Genomic DNA, 22108 nt, shown 5'->3' with positions numbered 1-22108 from the left:
AGGACTTGAGTGCTATCGCTTTTTGCAGTGGATGGCTATTCTTAGGCTGTCTGTCCAGGCCATCCATACAGGCAAGATCTCTGCTCTTTCTGCTTTACAACAGTTTTTTTCTCACTTATTTTGATCATATAGTCAAAAGTGCTGTTAAAATCAGAGTTTGCTCTACTTTAAGAAGAAATGGGTTCTGGGTTCTGAGTTCTGGGTTCTGGGTTGTGTCCTGTCTGTACAGATGTTTCTTGACTAGCTATGTGTTGCCCTACTCATTCCTGCATTGTTGTTATTGTGTTGTAGAGGCTCCTCATTGCCTGCCCGTCCCCGGGTGTTTGTCCTGACTGCAGGGTGGAGAACTAACAAGGGAAGACATAGGAATTACTTGTCCCAAGGCGAGGCTTTCCATCTAAACTCTCCCACAAAATGAGCAATTACACAGTAACTCTGTGTGGACCTGCACCATGGGGCTTCAGACTGCAGGGAGGCAAAGACTTCAACATGCCCCTTACAATCTCAAGGGTAAGAAAGACATTTCATATATAAAATGCAAAAAAAAAAATTCTTGATAATTTAATTATCTGACAGTTTATTAAGCCATGTTTATGACATCCATTCAAATTAACAACCATTTAAAAAGAATAACCAAACCTAATTTTCATCTATCATGATGTCAAAATCCTACATTCTATCGTTCATATGTTGCACTGATTTTAATATGCAACCAGACATGTGGCGACATATACTGTACATAGGGCAGGATTACATAACTATGCACTGCAGCTGTTCATCCTTACTCACATAGTCCAACTTGACATTATTTTTCCAGTGTTGGGTCTAAAAGCAGTGAGAAGCACCATAGAGTTAAAGCTCTATGAATAGTCTATGTCAGGTGAGGTTGACAAAATGGATTTGTGCAAGTGTAGCTTTGGCTAGCTGAGGAGAAAACCGAAGCTTAGACACTGTATTTGGTTTGTGCTTTTATGATCCTTTAGGGCCCTGTGTTTTATCAGCTTGTCTGGCCAGATTACACATGCTTTGTTCAACTGCCAGCTGTTATTTGCTTACAGAAAATCTGCTTAATCGTCACAAGAAGCTTTGTGATCCTGTGCAACTGATTTTAGCAGCACAAACAAAACTATTGTCTCTAAAACACCTGAATACGGAATGACTCCTTCTCCATATTTAGGTTAGTTAGGTAGAAGTATATTTTCTCTCTGATGCTCTGGAGACTTTTCTGTGAATTAATGCTATGTTTCACAGAAAGACGTTTCAGACCTCATTAATCACACATGACGGACCTTGTTTTAGCTCAGGGCTGGTAACTGCTAACATAGCTGCCATTTTCCGGGAAATCAGATACCGACACTAATACAGAAGGCTTTTTTAGCATGCAGTGTTATGAGCTTGATAGGGCCAACATGAGGAAGAAATGAAGTAATATATGAAGTAATGGGAGGTAGATGTAAGCTTGCGTAATTACTCTGCGTGCCAGTGTGAAAAGGACACACGTCATGAAAGACATTCTGAACAGTGTACATGCTAAACAATATCACGCTACGTCATTCAATCCAGCAGGGGCTGTGAGGTGTGTTTCCCCTCCTCCTGGATTTATAGGCTGTGTGGACATGACAGGTGAATTACAGTATCCCTTACCAAAAAGAAAAGTTTGTTGAAGTATACTACAAGTTTATCTTAGTTTACTACAAGTATACTTGAAGAGAGAAGTTTTGAAATATACTCTAAAATTCTAATGAGTATTAGCATTAATAGTATTCTAATACTTGCAAATATGTACACTGTAACAAGTATACATACAGATGACTTTTGATATACTAGCTTTTTTTAATTTAACATTAAATATCTATAATATATGGAGTGCACATATTATTGTGCAGTTTGGGGCTTCTGAGCACAGTGCCAGTGGAATCATATTGAATTCTATTTACATAATAAGGGGCATAATAAGATGTTTTATCTGTAAATCCAGGCAAAGTCATTAGCCTGCTGGATTGAGGAGTTAGTGAAAAGAACAAGCAAAAAGACGTTTCCAGGCTTTTTTATTATTATTATTTGTAGTTGGTTGGCAGACAAGTAGGTTCATCCTAGTGAATGGTCCAAAACAAAAAGTTTTCATTTGGAATGTATGTTTAATAGTGGTGTACATTGATACTATAACTATAGCACATGCTACTTTACTCGCTCTGAATTCCACCTGCTGCACTACACATGGGCCAAGGCTTGCACCACATGCAGTTATTACGCGGTTAAACATCAAGAGGAAATAAATGTGCTAACCAGACTTGAATAAAATCTTTTACAAGGACTGAACACCACATCTCAGTCAAAACGTTGCCCAATAACTTTTAAACTCTTTGTCGTGGGTGCAAACATGATGTGATACATGATGATATATTTCTTCATTTTTATATACTCATATATATATATATATATATATATATATATATATATATATATATATATATATATATATATATAAAAATGTAATGCACTTGCCATATATTATATTATACTAGCTATCACTTTTTAGCTTAGTCAGTTAGGGTTCGGGGCATATTACCTGTTATTGTACAACCCCAATTCCAAAAAAGTTGGGGGGCTGTGTAAAATGTAAATAAAAACAGAATGCAATGATTTGCAAATCTCATAAACCCATATGTTATTCACAATAGAGCATAGAATACATATCAAATGTATAAACTGAGGAAATGTACCATTTTAAAACAAAAATAAGGGCATTTTGAATTTGATAGTCGTAAGACGTCTCAAAAAAGTTGGGACGGGGCAACAAAAGGCTGGAAAAGTAAGTCTTACTAAAAAGAAACAGCTGGAGGTTAATTAGCAACAGGTCAGTAACATGATTGGGTATAAAAAGAGTATCTTAGAGAGGCAGAGTATTTCAGAAGTAAAGATGGGATGGAATCTGGATGGAAGCATATGTTGCTCAAAAACCTGTATATACCATTCAGCATTATTTTTTCCTTAAAATGGTCTATTTCCTCAGTTTAAACATTTGATATGTTTTCTATGTTCTATTGTGAATAACATGGGTTTATGAGATTTGCAAATCACTGCATTCTGTTTTTATCTACATTTTACACAGTGTCCCAACTTTTTTGGAATTGGGGTTGTAGAAACCTGAGAGTAGACTTTTTGCATAATTCCAGATTTATTCATTTATTTTGTCCTGAACACCGATTCCAAGTGGACTCCAGACAAGAAGTCTCTGCAGCAGACTGTCCTACTTGTAAGTCATTTCTGTATGCAGGCACATGAAAAGTGGTTATGATGATGTAATACAATTGTATGAAAAAGACCCTTTCAGGTCTTTTCAGATATTTTCAGAACAGAAAAATAACGCATGTACAATTGGCTTACAAATAAATTTGCTGTAGAGAAGTGACCTTTCTAAATGTCAGAAACATCTGCTTTCTGTTTTACTATTTTACTTTTGTTCAAATGTATTACTACTGTTTTTTTGGTTGTTGTACTATTATCCACTTTTAATTAAAAAGTGCCAAATGGCTCCATCTCAAAACTATTACAAATTGTCCAACTAAATAAAAGTTCTTAGTGAAGTGTGTGTATTTTGACATAGTTGTCATTTGTCACTTTTTGATTTTATTTATAAAAATTATAATGATAACTGGGGAGTCTTTGTTGGTCACATATACATTACAGCACGGTGAAATTCTTTTTGTCACATACTCCAGCATGTCAGGAAGCTGGGGTCAGAGCACAGGGTCAGCAATGTTACAGTGCCCCTGGACTGCAGAGAGAGTTAAGGGCCTTGCTGAAGGGCTGACCTTCTGATCAGTAACCCAGAGCCTGGCAGTGCTGGGGCTGGAACCCCTGATCTTCCAATCAGTAATCCAGAGCCTTAACCGCCAAGCCGCCACTGTCCCCCGCCAAGCCACCACTGCATTTATAAAAATGACTTGACTTAAGCAGTGATAGAGACCAACAAAGAATTTAGCATAAATATGAATGGCACATAGACAATAGTTTGTACAGGACAATAGACTGGTGATCCTCTTCAAAATAGCTACAGCAAGACTGAATTCAGACTGGCACATTTTCTCTTGGCTGGTGATGTGTAAATACATTTTTTCAGGCAAAATGAGACGAGAAATTACTTCAAGAAACGAAACTTTAACTTTCACAGCAATGATAGGAACTACTGGATGTTTTAAGAAACTGTTTCAGCAGCTGTTTGTAAAGTGTTATTATGAAATATCTTCTTAAAGAAATAAATAGCACAATAAAATTGAAGGTATGCAAAGTGTTCATATTTATTTGGACTGTGTTCTTAGGAGAATATATGGAGGGCATAATAAATCATAGCAGATATAACAGATGTGCTATGCACTGACATACAAGCCTAAAAGTGCAATTTCAACACATGCACACAGAAACACAAACTACATTGGCACCTTCGTGTGTGTATATATATGCACTGAACAAAAAGTGCAGCTGATTACATATTCCATTTAACACTCTAAACACTTATGAATTACTTTAGTAATACATACACCGATCAGCCATAACATTAGAAGCACTGATAGGTGATGTGATTAACATCGATTATCTCGCTGCATTGGCACCTGTCAAGGGGTCGGGATATATTAGGCAGCAAGTGAACAGTCAGTTCTCATAGTTGATGTGTTGGAAGCAGGAAAAATGGGCACGTGAGCATCAGAACTGGAGCTTGGCACAATGGAAGAAGGTGGCCTGGTCTGATGAATCGCGTTTTCTTTTGCATCATGTGGATGTCTGGGTGCATGTCCGTTGCTTACATGGGGATGAGGCAAGAAGGTTTTTCTGCTGGGAATTTTCTGCTGGGAAGCCTTTGGCCCCAGCATTCATGTGGATGTTATTTTGACACGTACCAGCTACCTAAATATTGTTGTAGACCAAGTACACCACTTCATGGCAATGGTATTCCCATATGGCAGTTGCCTCATTCAACAGGATAATGCGCTCTGACACGCTGCAAAAATTGTTCAGTTCGAGGTGTTGACTTGGCCTCCAAATTCTCCAGATCTCAATCAAAGCACCTGTGGAATGTGCTGGAAAAACAAGTTCGATCCATGGAGGCCCAACCTCACAACTTACAGGGTATAAAACATCTTCAGAGGTCTTGTGGAGTCCATGCTTTAATGGCTCAGAGATGTTTTGGCAGCACAAGGGGGACCTATGCAATACTAGGCAGGTGGTTTTAAAGTTATGGCTGATCAGTGTATGTCTATGGTGAACAATTAAAATAGCTCATGATGCAAAACGTATCCCAATGCAAGGCGCTGCGTTTCATTATAAAAGGCATGAGAAGGCATGACCTAGGCATATATGTGATCATGTTCTACACAGAGTGCCCAATCCAATATGCTGCATCTCAAAAGAAGATTTATACTAATAAGCCCTGAGCTGTACAGCTTTAGATTTTATTCTGAGAGGAATATTTATGTATCCTGCTGCAAGCACTATGGAGGAATTTTGGACAGTGCCCATCATTCAGCATTGCTACGTTATTTGTCCAAAGAACATAGATGTACTTTTTATGCCATGTGTCATGGACCCTTCAAATGGCCTGCATGATAGAAGTTTTAATGAAGGATCAGTCTGCACCTATTCCCTTTAAGCAATAATTATGGTTTCAGTGTATCTCTTATCCTATTGATGAATGATCCTGCATATTGGAGATATACACCATTTTATGGAAGTCAAGCACTTAGCATTCTCTTTGAAGAGTGTTGAAGCTCTCAGCAAAGCTGATTGTCACTTGAATCTTGTGTGCCAAATCTTCCAGCACTGTAGTTCAGCCACTGCAAAGTATCAGCTAACAGGGCTACAAAATAACTCTGCCTTCTTTTATAGAGTGGTCTTTTGTCCCAACTGATTAACTAGTCTTATTTGTCTTAATGTATGGATTTGTATTTGATAGCCTTTTTTCTTTAATATGAAATATTTTCATTAAAATGTCATGTAATATATATATATAAATAAGCAATTTAAACTTGATAGTGTAGTCTGTATATAAAACTGAAGTAAATGATGCTAATTCAATTTCACATTAGTAAGTCTGCTTATATGTAAATGTACACAATCAAGAGCTTCCATAGGAAGCTAACGTTTTTCCCAACTTTCATGAATCACATCAGATTTCTTGTGAAAATACCTCTGAAAACTCTTTATGAATCAGTCCATTTGTATGCCACTTGATAAATAAGGCTCAACCTGAGGCCTCAGGCTTGTAGTGCACTACTATGAACTGTAATTTTTGATTTAAAATTAAAATTCGTATGATCAGATAAAGTGTAAAAAAGTGTGAATGTTTCTTAATCAGGAAATTTATATCAATGTTTTTGGTGGTCGCTTGCAACTGGGTTACCTCTGGGTGTGTGTTGAGTAGCGGCAGCAGGTGGGACTGCACTGTTTATTTTTAACATTTTAATGAGGTGCCTGTTAGCCAAGCTACCACCTCACAGCCGGATGGTGTTTCGCTCTCTGTTTGATACTGAACATTTGAAAACGATTACAGCAAGGGTGTAAGAAATGCCAAACCTTTTATCATAATAAAAAGTTACAAAATTGTAATGGCAATGGCAGAAATTGCACAGCAGCTCGAAATGATATTTTGTGTACTGATGGATTTGAAATGGACATGAAACTAAGAAATGCTCCCTTGTTCTCAGATACTCCATTGGAAATAGTGTCAAATTCCTTTTTAAATGTGTGTTTGTCCACAGATCACACCGGGCAGCAAGGCAGCCAATGGAAACCTGGCCCAAGGTGACATCATCACAGCCATTGATGGGGTCAGCACTGAAGGCATGACCCACCTGGAGGCCCAGAACAAGATCAAATTAGCCACTATCAAACTGAGCCTCAGCATGCAAAAGTAAATATTAAAACACACACACACAAACACACACAAACACACACACACACACTTGGTGACCCTATTTTTTACTGTAGCTGTTCAACAGGGACACCAGTAATCCATCATATCCACCTTCATTTTGATTACTTTGTTCTGCTGAGTGGATGCAAGCATTCTGCAGTTAAACACCTCCCATCTAGGGAATGAACACAGACACAGATGACCTGGCACAAAAACAAGGCACACATGTGCCCTGTCAACTTGATATAATTCCTAAATGCAGCTTTTTCAGTTTTTTAATCAAGGTAGAGACACATAGTCAGTTTCCACTAATGAAGATTAAGCATGACAATGTAACAGCATGAGATGAAGTAAAAGCGAATGCTTGTTTAAATACAGATGCTAATCACTATAAGACCGTCTAACTATTTTTGCAGAGTTTTCCTTAGTGATGAAAATCTCATCAATGTATGCATTCCCTTTGACAGAAACAGGGAGGGATGTCAAAGCATCTGTAGCATTTCATTGAGTAGTTTTCATTAGTCATGCATTAATCTTCTATCAATCCCCCCCCCCCCCCTCTCTCTCTCTCTCTCTCTCATTTTCACTACTAATAATCCAGCCCATTTTCTCAGAGTTCTCCAACTTTTTACATTTCCATAAACATATTTCTTGTCCTTTGGTTGAGCACGTGGTCTGAACGTTACGACTGACCTTAAGAACATGAGCCCATACTGAAAGAGCCAGGACATGACTGTAAGCATTTTCATAAATCTTGTGTGTTCACATTAGACCATGAAGACCATAAAAGATATTTTAATGAAGCAAACTCAGGTTTATTGCATTTTGGCAAGCCAAACAGGGACAATGTCGTCCTAAGGCATTTCAGGTTGAGAGTTTTATAGCAAGATTCATTTTTAAAAAGCCTTGTCCATTCCTCACAAATCCAGTCTGCCTATTTCTTATGTTTCTTTATTTTCTCTGACCAAAGGACCATAGGAAGAGAGGGATATACTAGAGCTGTTAGTTTATTTCTTTTTCATTATTTAATCCTTGATGATGTATTACAACAAACACAAAATATTTTAGAGTACAATATTACCAAATACACATTAACATCCAATACTGCATGAAACAAAAATCCATCCATCCATCCATCCATCCATCCATCCATCCATCCATCCATCTATCGGTTTATTAATCTGACCTTCTACTTTCAAAAGATCATGATCTGTCCTTAGTTGGAGTTAAATAGCAGCAAATGACAGATCAGCAAGAGCCATGAGAGGCAAGAATAAACCGCTCCTCTGGTCTAATTATTATGTTCGTATTATGGAGACAGGTCAAAATAGTCACAATGCTATTGTGAATGTTAAATGTGTTAATAAAACACTTTTACCACGACACTCCTGACCTACCCAGTTCATTCACAATAGCAACAATCACAATAGCCCACTCTGGACTACACTTATGACCACCACCTGAAAGGAAATCTGTAAAAAAATAAATAAATAAATAAAAAAAAGAAAAAAAAAAAAGAAAGAAAGGCAATCACTGCCTCGGCAGACTTCATTCCCTGTTAAAAAATCAAGTACATGGTGAGCTGTGAACCTTATCCATGAAATTGCTTGTTTTTGTCACAGACTATGTGTAAATCCTTAGTCCTGTGCTTACATAAAGCTTATGTCTGTGTTTCTTTGTGTGTTCAAGGTTACATGGTGGAGGCTTGTACCTTTCTCATTCAGTCTATTATATGGCTGTGCAGACGCAGTCAATGACTACGAGCAACCATTACCTTAAATATATCCAACAGATAAATAAATTTTTACTATTCAATTACAGATATTTTTGCAGTGAAAACAAATTGGTCAGTTTCTTAATACCACTGCGCTCTTGAATGCTTGATTCTGATTGGTCAGAAGGTGTATATTTTCTATAAGAGTAGCTCTGACACTAGTTCCAGTTGCAAGATTTATATCAATGCACTCAATCAAATATGTTATATTTTCTATAGTAGAAACTTACACAGGGACTTTTATACTGGATGTTTTTAAAAACATATGTGATGTGGTGAAATTTTCTGTGAGGAGGTGTGTATTTAGCATTTTTGGAAGAAGTCTCCAGTATGCATGCTTTGTAATAGTCAGAGATAAGGCTGTAACTATGTTTTCTGCTATAGGCAGAAAAGGCTTTGCAGTTTCTTGGTAGCTTAAGCTGTTTTTCTTGTCTTATTAACTTGTCTTATTAACAACTATTTATACATCATAACACAAGTCATAACAGGAACTAATTTGTTTCATGGATATTCCACATCATTAAAATGTAACTATAAACGGATCAAATGTATAGTGTGTCGTTCTTTATTAAATAAAGGATTGTTAGAATACAAAAGATTCTGCAAATTGCTGTGGTATGGGGGGGGGGGGGGGGGGGGGGTTGGGGGGGGGGGGTTGGGTAGCACTTCAGAATGTACATTTATTAGAAAATAATCACACCATCCTAATAACAGCATTCGTGTTTTATTCCTTACTTAAAACACAGGGTGTCATTAATGACTGATTTAATTGTTTTGGACCCATCAGATCAAGACGTCCAGCCCCTGTGCCCACAGCTACGCCAAGAATGGACTCGCCCATGCCAGTTATTCCTCACCAGAAGGTAATATTATTCCTACCACTCTCCTTCTCTCAACAGTGAGTTTTAGGTGGCATCTTTTGCTGCCTTTTCAAAGGGAATACAGCAATGGCTTCAGATCTATGCTACTTAATAAGCAATGTTATCTACTTAATAAGCCATGTGAGCTCTCCAGCTTGGAAAATCTAGTGGTTGAAATGAAAATCTGCAATATGCTTTAAATCTAATCAGGTTTTTCATTTGAGTGCAGGCTCCCTCTAAAGCGCCTTACTGTTAATACAATAAGGTCTGAAACAAGCCCATACACACTTTAAAAAATAAAGTTTTTCTTTGGTTTGTTCCTCTAGAAGAATCCTACCATATTTCCCTCAACTACACAAAGAACCATTGAGGAATACTTCTTTCTAACTGGCTGATCTTTCAGAGTTTTCTGTCCTGTCGCTTCATCAGCTATTCTCTCATTCAGCTAGCTTAATCAAATCTTTTGTCTATTGTACTCTTCGTTCATATTGGGTTAATAATTTATTAATCGTGACAGAAAATGTTAACGTTAGACATTTGCTTGATTTAAAAAAAAAAAATCCCTCTGGAAAACTCTGCTCATAACAAACATTCAGGTATCAGCTCCAAAGAAGAAAAATATGTTGCAACGAGTTAAACACCTGTCTCTGCATACTTTTTTCTCCTGCGTATGGGGTAAAAATAATTCTCAACCAGAGATGTAACTGTCCTGTTGGCGTGTATTTTGCAATGACTCTCTGGATGGCCACACATAGTGCCTTTGATGTAACGCCATTCCAGGGGTAGTTACACTTTGCAAGGCTACTGGTTACATTATTTTCTCACTGGTCTTGATTAACCTTATTAAATTTGATAACATTCAAATAGCAGAGCACTGGGGAGGTGGTTGTGTGACGTTACTGAAAAGCAATACTCAGAACATTCTCTTACTTGCTTTGGAACATTACATGTGATCTCACAGGCACATTTTGCCCACCTGGTCCTCTTAATTTTCCTCGTGACTGGATTCTGAACAAGTCCTAGTGGATCCTTTTCTCCATTTACAAACTCTGTCTCTCAAAGTGTTTACTTTTGTAATGATGTGCTACAAGTGCAGAGATGTGTTTGGTGAAACTGCAGCTGATAAAGGTCTCACAAGCATAGAAGCAGACAGATGTCCATCTATTTTCAGATACAATGTCTCTCCCCTTTGTTATTGGTGCAAAGGTTTTTTTCTAATTCTGGACAGTCCTAGAACATGAGGGCACATTCATGTGTTGTGTCCCAAGCCTGGCACAGAGTTGAGCACTGTGCCATGAGGGATGTTCTCATCATGACTTAATAGAGGTGTGACCTACCGACAAGCTTTTTTAATGAACCCAGAATACCACAGCTCGTGTAACACCATATCCCAAATAACTGCACTTATCCTGTCATATATCTGTTTTATTTGCAGGGCACACGACTGGAAATCTTACAGTTTATCTTACATACCCGTTTCACATTGCACTTTTTTAATCTCAGGTTTATATTTGTTCATTGGTTCATGCTTAATGTTTGACATAATCAGGACTATTTAAAGCTCTGATACTCATGCAGTTAATACTGATAAATCAATATGAAATCACTGTTCATATCCTTTTCTCTTTTTTTTTTACACAGAGTGTGAAATTTTTTTTGTGGTCACAATATTCTATGTGATTTGAATATATGATTATTTATATGTAAACGTGGCTTGTTTTTAGCAGAAGGCTTACATCTCAGTGTTCCTGTTCTTTGGCTAAGTTGCAGGAACAGGAACTTCTGTTGCAGTCAATCATTCTGTACCCATTAGCAAACTGGAATGTCTCTCGTATGAGACACGTACACCAATAATAAGCAATATGTTCATCATGTGACCTGGGAAAAAGCTATTTGAATACATATGGGTTGTCATGTGTGGTCAGATTACTGTTGCTCTTTTTCTAGAAACAGAAAAAGACCGGAATAACATTTGTTTGGTCCTTGGTGAACTTGTTTTTATCTAGAAGAAATTATTATGTGGCATTATTGTTACAGCAAAGGTAACACTGATTCCTCTGTTTCTCCCTGTCTATGTCTAATTTTTATATGTTACTCCAGGTCATTGCCAACACAGCTGCCAAGTCAGTAAAATTCTTGAGTGCAGAAAATTGAATGTGTCTGTGAGAGTGTGTTTGTGTGTTCACAAGCATGTTTCTTGAACAATTTGGTTGTAGGTTGCTTGTTACTTATTTTAATCACAAATAACAAGATCAATCTTTTATGAGAAATCTAAACACTGGAGAGAAACTACTAGACTTTTAATAGAGGCTTGATTATTTGAGGTAGAATCTTGCATGTAAGTTGCCCCATCTTTAGTATCAAACACTGAAAGAATGGACACTTTATTAGGAACACTATGCTTATACCGGCCTCCCATTGCTCTCAAAACAGCCTCAATTCTTCATCGCATGGATTCCACAAGATGTTGGAAACATTTGTTTGAGATTCTGGTCCATGTTGATATGATTGTTTGCATCACACAATTCCTGCAGATGTTTCAGCTGCACTTTCATGCTGCTAGTCTCCCATTCTACCACATCCCAAAGACGTTCTAATGGATTCAGATCTAATGACTGGGAAGGCCACTGAAGAACACTGAACTGATTGGCATGTTCATGAAACCAGTTAGAGATGACTTTTGCTTTGTGATGTGGTGCATTATCATGAAGTAGCTGTTAGAAGATGGGTAAACTGTAGCCATGAATGTATACACATGGTCAGCAACAATATTTTGATAGACTGTAACATTCAAGCGATGCTTGATTCGTATTAACAGGCATTATACCACCTCCACCAGCCTGGACTGTTGATACGAGGTAGGTTGGGTCCCCGCTTGGATTCATGCTGTTGGCACCACAATTTTACAGAGTGGTTATCTGAATTACTGTAGCCTTTCTGTCAGCTGGAACCAGTCTGGCCATTCTCCATTGGCCTATCTCATCAACAAGGCATTTCCGTCTGCGGAACAACCCCCTCACTGGATGTTTTTTCTTAATTGCACCATTCTGAGTAAACTCTAGAGGCCGCTGTGCGTGAAAATCCCAGGAGCTCAGGAGTTATAGAAATACTCAAACCAGCCTGTCTGGCACCAGCAATCATGTCACAGTCAAAATTACTGAGATCACATTTTTCCCCATTCTGATGGTTGACGTGAATATTACCCAAAGCTGCTGGCCTGTACCTGCATGATTTTATGTATCAATTAGATTATTGCATGAATGTTTAGGTGTACAGGTGTTCCTAATAAAATGTACGGTGAGTTCATTTGACTCATAATTAATGTTGAACCACAGTACAAGTAATCAGAAATTCACCATAATTTTTGTAGACCTTTCCGTTCTAATTTATATCAATTACAAGAATTGTATGTTGGTTTGCTAACAACAAATCTCAGTAGTTGATTATACTCAGTAGTCTGATTCAAATAATAACTTGACTCCATGTTTTGGCCCAACTGTTGTTTTTTTTTCTGGCTATAACCTACTCTGACACCCCAATAATAAGAAACTATAAATATATTCAAAGGTCTTTCAATTTACTTTTTAACCTTGCCATGGCAGACTGCCTGTAAAGATCATGTTAGGTAAAGAGTTGGTTTCATAACTAGTTTCAGAACTCTCTCTCTCTCTCTCTCTCTCTCTCTCTCTCTCTCTCTCTCTCTCTCTATATATATATATATATATATATATATATATATATATATATATATATATATATATATATATTAATATTGGTCACTTCATATGAACTTGGTCACTTCATCCTTACAAAAGGAGTCATCAATTCCAGTCTTAGAGAGCCATGGTTGAGCACTTGTTGGTGATTTTCCTGCTCTAAGACACCTGATTGACCTCACCAGTTAATCAGCATGTTTTGTAGTTGCATTAAAGCCTGCAAATCACCGAACTGAACCCTACTATGAGCGCCAGGACTGGTGATAACTGCCCTGTAATAATGCTCTCTCCTCTAACAATTACTCACATGTTCTCCGACAGCCAAGAATATGTTCCCAGCTTCAACCCTACTGCACTGAAGGACTCTGCTCTATCCACTCACAAGCCTATTGAGGTAAAGGGCCCGGGAGGCAAAGCCACCATCATCCATGCTCAATACAACACTCCCATCAGCATGTACTCACAGGATGCCATCATGGACGCCATCGCTGGCCAGGCTCATGCAAGAGGCAGCGATCTGAGGCAAGTTCTCTCAGTAGCACTTTCAATCCCTAGTACTCAGATGTGTAACGTATACAAAAACACATGTAAAAACTGCACCCAAAAGTGCTTCTCATTGTTGTGTTTAGTCAGGTTATTATACATGGGATATTAGTCCACCAACCATTTGTGAATTAGGGGCAGAAAATGTAACTAAATTAATGAAAAATAATTTAGTAGTTTTGGGAATTTGATTAAGTTTCATGGACAAGCCTGATTATTTTATCTATTAATATGGAAGTATAATAATGCCAAATGTGCTCAAGGCAAAATGGCATGTTGAATTACATAAATGGAATAAAAATATATCGCAATGACAGTACTTGAATTTTTCTGCCCAGCAATTTTGACACAAATTGGAAAAAAAAAAAACACAGCAATAACAGTGCTTGAAGTAGTTTCCTCTGCAATTCAGTGGGTTTGTATATTTCGATTGAAAACAAAATCCCAGCATTCAAAAATCAATGCACACATATTCACCTTCCTAAAATACACTTCCAAAATATTCAGTTGTTAAAATACCATCTTCATTATTCGTAGGTTGTATTTCAACACATTATTTATGTAATTCATCATGCCATTTTGCTTTGAGGACATTTGGCACTATTATACTTTTATAATTTTAAGCCTAGCAAACCCAACCTGAGATGCAAATATTTTCCTTCATATGGGCACTAGGGGGAGTTATTGGTTCTTTTCAGCTGTAATGTTACAAGAGAAGGCCTATGTATTTACAAGAGAGTAAAGTGGATTAGGCGTCAGGCTGTCGTGTGTCATGTCTGTCAACCTCATCTTTCGTCTTCCTCCTTTCTTTTTCACTCATCAACAATCAACCACTCAACCTGTCAATCACTCAACCTCACGTTATACCTCATCATTGCCCCAACATTCTTGTCCATGGCCCCATATCCCTCCTGTCCATTCTGGCTCATCTCGTGATAATCAGTGGTGAAGATGCTGCTGGATCTCCACTGGGGTGAGTAGTCACAGTTCACCTCATACACTCAGTGTGTTCTCATCCCCTAATGTGCTTTCATCATTCACAATGTTTGGTTGCAAAACCCATGTTATATATTATATCCTTGATCATTTAATTATACACTCATGAATAATGAACTAAGCAAAAAATGTCTGCAGTATATTTTTAGTGGGTTCACTCTCCTATTTGGACTATAAATACTAAGGAATGTTCTGAGTACTGTACATCTGAGCCCTGATGTAATGTAACATCTAATGTGTCATGATAGGTGCTCTAGACCAGGGGTTCCCAAACTTTTCCAGGGCAAGGCCCCCCAAATGGCATTAAAATTTGACCGAGGCCCCCCTTTTGCAAGATGTCTTTAAAATACATTAAAAATACAGACTTCCGAATATATCCCTCTTTTTTTTATTATTAATAATTACATCTTACATCTTTACATTACATTACATTAGGAATTGATTGTGTGTGTGTGTGTGTGTGTGTGTGTGTGTGTGTGTGTGTGTGTGTGCGCGCGTGTGTGTGTGTGTGGTTGTCTGACAGTGAGAAACAGAAAATATACATTTATTTATATTTTCACACCAATTTGTTGAGGCCCCCCGGCGCCCCCTGGCGGCCCCCACTTTGAAAACCACTGCTCTAGACCACAAATGAAAAGAAAATGGTGTGTGTGAAAATAGAGGAGAAAAAAAAATCTACTCTGTACCTAAGTGCCATTTTAAAATTCTTTTAAAACTGCATTAAAAGTGGATGCCATGGCAAATGGAACTGATTTATTAATCCATTTTTCAACAACGTAAAAAAAAAAAACTTTATGCAGGACTTTAAAAATCCTTTCCCCCGATCTATCCTTCTTTATAGGGCAACATTTCTTTTGTCATAATTGAATAGTAGTTTTATTTGTCTTAATTTATGGTTTTATTTTAGTTCACCATATTTATTTTTCATATTCTTTAATAAAAGACAATAATATAAAACGACTGGGTTTCACAAAACTTTATCGATGGTATTCTTAGTCCCTGTGGAAATGAACTAGCATGAGGATGTGTTTTGATAGCGATGTACACACACTGACTTCATGCATGCTCACACATCATCCCACTTTATTAATGCAGGGCAGAAGTATTTATACACATCGATAACAGCAGTGCGTGTACGGTTTCTACTGGTGCAGGGGCCAGCCAGATAGACAAAACAAAAACACACAGCACACTATGAAAATAAGTCTTTTCAAGAGACAGAAAATATATGTGGCAGCTATAAGAAGGGATGGCAGTTGATCAGCTTATTCAAAGAGGTAATTAAATATATACATTCATCATAGGTATTTAATAGCACAGAGACACACAAACAGAAACTACAACCCAGTATTCCCCGTATCCAAGGTGTCTTAATACAGTTCAAAATATGAGAGTACATGATATAAGAGAATTTCCTTTCACACACTATTGTTAAAATTTTTTATTGTACACAATATTACTCTGAATCCCGGGATTAAACCCACAGAAGAACGGTCTCATCACAACATTTTCAGGTTACGCAGCTGGAATATGTATCAACACCAAAGTATAAACCAGGCCTTAGTCATAACTCTCAATTCTCAAATCTCCATTAAAATTGTAATAACTCATTTGCCTTTGTACATCTGATTTCATCTCTGTTTTCACTGTCTGTTCTCTTTGTCTTCTGGAAACAGTTCACTCCTTGTCAAAGATCCTCTGGTGGACAGCGCCTCTCCAGTATACCAGGCTGTCATAAAGTCAGATGATAAAGAGAACGAGCTTTCTGACTGGGCTCACCGTGCTGCCAACCTGCAGTCCAAGTCTTTCCGTATCCTCGCGCACATCACAGGGACCGAATACAGTAAGTTCTGTCTGTTTTCCCTCACAGTCTTGCCATCATTATACAGTATGAGTGCAATTTCAAGGTTACTTTGGGAACATTTATATGCTGAATCATTCCAGGCTTAGAGACTCATTTGTCTTTCTTTGCTTACAGTGCAAGATCCAGATGAGGACGCTCTTAGGAAATCAAGGTGTCTAATATTGTTTTTGCTATCTGTATTATGTCTCAGCTTAATTACATGAGGACAAGACAATAATATTCTTCTTTTATACTCCATTCCACTCTTTACAGGGAGAAGTTTGAATCAGAAGTCAAAGGCCCACGATTTGCCAAACTGAAAAACTGGCACCATGGCCTGTCTGCACAGATCCTGAACGTCCAAGAGTAAAAACTTCCGAAAGCAAAGGAACAGGACAGCAACAACAAGAAGGCGAAGGAAAGGTGGAAGAGAAAAAAAGAGGGTAAAAGTGAAGAGTATAGTAGTGATGGCTTTATGAGTTATTGCAATAGATTTATATTTAGGATAAATTGCTCCCCTTGCTGCTATGTGGTCATATGTCATGTAAGTTTCAAGTGTTTTCCTGCCAATAAGATAATATATTACTTTTCTTTTCTTGTTCTTCTGTGTGTTTATTCTAAATTAAAATTCTTTATTGATGTACAAAGACAAAATCTTAGAGAAACTTAAATCCATGTATACTATGCATTGCACCACCATACGTCCTGCAAACATTAATTGAATGTACTGTTATTAATGTGAATAAAAACCTTATTCTTTTATCCAAACCAACAGAACAAGTTTTAACTGCTTCATTTCAGTTTTGGCAACGTGCCTATGTGTCACTGGAGAATAATGTCACAAACGATCACTAACGGATTAAAAATATATATATTTTCACCTCAAAACCCCATAGAAATGAAGAAAAGAACTCTAAGAGCTGGAAGACATATAGGATTTAAGAAATACAGTATTCCTTCGTTCTAGGTGTTACATACTGTATAGGAATTTTTTAAAATAGAAATAAGAAATATAAATGTTTCTAATATACATGTATATTTATAAAGTCTGCAATAGCTAGAATGTAGAAATTAATTCCAACTTGAACTCTCTTGTGTATCGTGTCCATACTCATGGGCACAGAGATCAAACTTCAAATCTCCAAACCTCCAAATCTAACATAAATTATTGTGACATAACACAGGGGGCACGGTGGCTTAGTGGTTATATGTGTACATTATTCTTCTATTACATAATTCTATATTATATTAGTTCATACTGGAATTTATTGCCACACTTTAATGGGTAAATAAATTTAGCAGAGGCAGAAATTCAACACACACACACACACACACACACACACACACACGCACGCACGCACGCACGCACGCACGCACATACGCGTGTTGGGCTTTTATTTGTGCACATAACATTGAAACTATCTATGAAGTGTGTGTGTAGTGGCTGCTTCATATAGACGTAGCTTCTTCCACAGTCTTTTGGCTGCTGTAATTTTACTAACCATCAGATGGCGCTGTTTTCGACACTCTCGAAGCTTTGAATCTTTGCACAGTGCAGTCAAGAGGAAAGCCTCAGTGCTTTATGAGGCTTCATTTCCCTATCCCTACTATAGATTGATAAATCTACAAGTTGGAAAGTTTGAGTTGGGATAGTTTACAAGAGTGAGAGTATAAACACAACAAGTTTTCCTATTCGGCGTGATGATGTTTAATTTCCCAGAAAATCTCTGTAGGCCCATTTAGCCACTTGTTAGCAACCGCCTTTTTCAAGACACTTAAAAGTGTAACAAAATCATGAGTTGGGTATTACTGATGTATTTTATGTCGTAGAATAAAACGTGAAAATATCCTGAGCTTGTCTTAACCACAGACCTTATTTCAGGCATTTAATCAAAAACCTGTTCAAGTGACTTTGGGACGATGGAACTGGAACTGCAAAAATGCTAACTAATTTCCGGGCTTTAAGACTCATATCTATATAAGACAAGCGGTGTAATTGTAATCATTGTTAGTGACTTCTACGTCACGTGATCAATTTGGACGAATCCTATTGGCCATAATGCATGACTCCTACACCTGCAGATCCTATTAAAAACAAACAAATAAACGTTTTACCTTTTAAAGTCCACAAAGATATCATAGAATAACGCAATATTTCATGAGGGTTGAGTTGAACGGAAAGTTGTAATGCAATAGCTATAATAGAAAAGTAAACTCTAAGCGTAAATTATATGTATTTAGCTTTTGTTGTCTACTTATAAGGGACAGGGGAAAGGATTAAAGGCAAATATAAATGAAGTAAGAGAGGCAGTATCATTACTGAACATGCCCAGGATGCCAGTACTGCAACTAGACCTCACTGTACAGAATGAGTCAGTTTTGATATAATATTATAACAATAATAATATTACTGTGATCAGTTTGACATCCCTCCCCCCAATCCATTTTGTTTTGAACTTGAATGTAATGCCGTCACCTTTGAAACAAAGGATGTAAACATTTGCAGATTGTGCTGTAGAAATACATAGTCATGAAGGTGGCAGAAAATGAGGGAAAATGTATACAGGAATTTTTCTAGGCTGTGTTCTCAAAATACATTTTCTGTCAAAAGAAAATGTATTTTTTCTGTCCACGAGATGGCATTTAAAGCACTAGTTTGGGATAAAGCCATGCTTCCTCACCTTGTGGATCACTACTAGCCCTTTTCCACACAGGGCTGGAGCCCAATCTCGAACCGTGCTGCGCTTTTCCACACAAAAAAAACCCTGGTGCCCAATTCCTGGAGCTGAACCAGCCCTGAAACCTTGCTGGTCTCGAACAAGGGAACCTGTGACATCAGTAGGCGGAGCTTTCACTACAGACCGCAGTTTGAAAGGTGCCATTTTTAAAAGCTTTTTTTGGAGTTGCGGTAAACATTAGAAACCAGAATTAAACATGTCGGTTCAACAGTGGTCAACAGAAAAGACCAAAGCTCTCCTTGTCATCTGGTCGATGAGAGAAATTCAAGACAAATTGGAAAGTAGCATCAGAAAAAAGCGTATATGAGAAGATAGCAGGGGAAATGGCCACCTGATGATTTAGCCATTCTGCCATTCAAGTGTTCAACAACCTTAAATTTTTTTAAAAGGAATACAGGGACCAAAAAAGAGAGATGAACAGAAGTGGCAGTGGACGGAGCAAAATGATTAATTTTGACGTCATGGACTCTGTTCTGGCCGCTTCAACGCGGGTGCCATCTTCCACTCGCCTTCACCCAGGAATAATATTGTATTATCGAAGTCCTGTACAAATACACAGTCAGGCTGAATTTCAAATGTCTTTCCTGTTCACTGAACATGGACCCTATTAAGTATGTAAAATAATGGCGTTCTAGAATCTACGTAATGCTCGATATAACTAAGTTAGATTCAGCCGCAACAGGAGTGTTTGGAAATCAGGTATTTACAAGCGAATCAAAAAATAAAAATCTAAGACAGAAACCTTCGTTGTAATTTTATCTGTAATGATATAAATGATATAAATTTATAATTAATAGTATATTACTATATGCAAAGTATGGTATTAAATGACACACATTTATTCAGGCACAATACAGAACCACTTGTTAAGGAGTATTCCCTACTCCTTCAGCCCGCAGCTCACATTTAGTATCATCTCAGCTCGCTCAGAACTTTGACAGATGTGTTACTTAAAAAAAGTACCAGGTACCAGGTGCTATCCACAGTAGAAAACCCCCAAAAAGCGAGCAGAGTCGAGTCGAGCCGTACCGTACAGTGCAGTTAAAAAGTGCCATATGTAGTTGTTTTTGTAGACCTTGTGGTCCCTTTGGCCTTCCACACCCCTCTGCTGTGCACTGATTGGAGGATTGCTCAGCACCGAGCTGCACGAGCGGAATGTATCTGACTCTGGTTACTAGTAACATAAAAACAACGCTGGAGACTCCGAGCCTCGCTTTCACACCCACATTAACTGGATAAATCCGCTTTTAATTCACATTTCGGGACATTTCTACGACCTTTTGCCTTGAGACTACCATCACCCAGTTCTCCTTTACCTGTTTTGTAAGGATGTTTTAAATGTTGGTGTGAATTTATTAAATAGGTAAGTGGGGATTCCGGTGTTTGGTTGGGTTTTCTTTTTTGCTTTCTGGGGGTGATTTAGTTATAAAAATAAATAAAATGAATATTATAAAGATACAATATGCTCATGGTTAAAATCTGTCTTATGACTTTAAATGGCGCGTTATTTATTTATTTATTTATTTGTTTTTATTTGTGGGTGCAGTTTGAAGGCATTTAAAGTCGATGCGCTCTACAGTTAGTAGACTACTAGCGTCCTAAACAGACTAGTGCACGTGCTGTCTAGGGCAAGCTAAAGGCAGCGTACTATTTTATTTCCACACTAAGTAGTAGGTGAGTGTGCGGATTGGCACGTAGCCTGTCTACACTGCTATCTTTTTTCCTTCAGTGGGGTTTTCTTTATGAATACACTTGAACCATCACATACTGTAAGTAAAAGCTTATTTGATTCAGTTCTCTGCATAAACCTGTTGTTTTAAAAAAATGTTTCTAGTGGGGTTTTTTAAATCGTTTTGTGTGTGTGTGTGTGTGTGTGTGAGAGAGAGAGAGAGAGAGAGAGAGAGAGAGAGAGAGAGAGAGATGCATCTGGTTTTGTGTTACAAGTTCCAACCTGCACCGTGGAAACATACCATGTAGACCTAATGTGTATCCCAACTAGGCACACTCCTTCCCTGTGTAGAAAACTTGGGCCTGGGCCTACATTAGATACTGCTTTGCTTTATTTAAAGGAGCCAAAATTGATTTTATTTGTGGGTTTATATCCAGAGCTCTGTGTGTGTGTGTGTGTGTGTGTGTGTGTGTGTGTGTGAGAGAGAGAGAGAGAGAGAGAGAGAGAGAGATGGAGATGGAGATGGAGCTGGAGCTGATCAGTGATCAATGAGAATTTAGATATTAACCCTGAAAATAACACTGAGAAATAAGACTTTGTTAATTAGAAATATTTGTTTGTTAATCTATACTCCCAGGGCTAAGATTCTGATCTCGTCTTTATGTCTTTGTCATCACCTAGACGTCCACCAGCAGTTACCCAGATGAAGACGGGTTCCCTTCTGAGTCTGGTTCCTCTCAAGGTTTCTTCCCCATATTATCTTAGGGAGTTTTTCCTCGCCACAGGCTTGCTTATTAGGGATAAATTCACACACTTAAAATCTGTATCCTGTGTTTATATGTTTCTGTAAAGCTGCTATGAGACAATGTCCATTGTAAAAAGTGCTATACAAATAAAATTGCAATGAATTGCATTGAACTCCGCGTGTACCGACATGGCCCTAAGGACATCATAGCCACCCTCCTGTGTTTGTACGCTGCTGATTAGAAAGTGCAGTCTTGCCCTTTAAAGTGGTCAGCTTCAAGGGCTTCCTGTGTGTGTTCAGATTATTCCCTGTGT

At 37.8% G+C, this 22108-nt stretch overlaps 2 protein-coding genes across 4 annotated transcripts in view; both read left to right on the top strand.

The window, feature by feature from the left end:
• Positions 1-42: 42 nt before the first annotated feature.
• ldb3b (LIM domain binding 3b) lies at positions 43-17410 on the top strand. The gene is made up of 10 exons (XM_017484507.2): positions 43-71; positions 292-510; positions 6756-6907; positions 9472-9547; positions 11645-11667; positions 13582-13782; positions 14747-14776; positions 16476-16642; positions 16778-16814; positions 16916-17410. The coding sequence occupies exons 2-10, from the start codon at positions 415-417 to the stop codon at positions 17010-17012; spliced, it is 879 nt and encodes a 292-aa protein (XP_017339996.1). The 5' UTR covers positions 43-71; positions 292-414; the 3' UTR covers positions 17013-17410.
• A 3132-nt stretch (positions 17411-20542) lies between these two features.
• Positions 20543-22108, top strand: part of bmpr1ab (bone morphogenetic protein receptor, type IAb) — a 38696-nt gene continuing 37130 nt past the window's right edge. The window contains exon 1 of one of the 3 annotated variants that reach the window (XM_017484387.3): positions 20543-20743. The gene's annotated coding sequence lies outside the window, so the exon portion shown is untranslated. Of the gene's footprint in view, positions 20744-20779; positions 21150-21571; positions 21792-22108 lie in introns of those variants that run through there. The other 2 variants (XM_047159636.2, XM_047159635.2) reach the window with 2 other exon arrangements.

Source organism: Ictalurus punctatus, chromosome 13 (assembly GCF_001660625.3).
Source record: "Ictalurus punctatus breed USDA103 chromosome 13, Coco_2.0, whole genome shotgun sequence".
Classification (NCBI taxonomy): Eukaryota; Metazoa; Chordata; class Actinopteri; order Siluriformes; family Ictaluridae; genus Ictalurus; species Ictalurus punctatus.
The sequence above is the reverse complement of the archived record's forward strand: the minus strand, read 5'-3'. Positions and strand labels throughout refer to the sequence as shown.

What these genes read in the sequence shown, in the direction of transcription:
- ldb3b (XM_017484507.2), top strand. Translation starts at nt 415, where the DNA reads ATGAGCAATTACACAGTAACTCTGTGTGGACCTGCACCATGGGGCTTC. An exon ending in CTGAGCCTCAGCATGCAAAA is followed by an intron (nt 6,908 to 9,471) that starts GTAAATATTAAA and finishes TGGACCCATCAG; the next exon opens with ATCAAGACGTCCAGCCCCTG. An exon ending in GACGCTCTTAGGAAATCAAG is followed by an intron (nt 16,815 to 16,915) that starts GTGTCTAATATT and finishes CACTCTTTACAG; the next exon opens with GGAGAAGTTTGAATCAGAAG.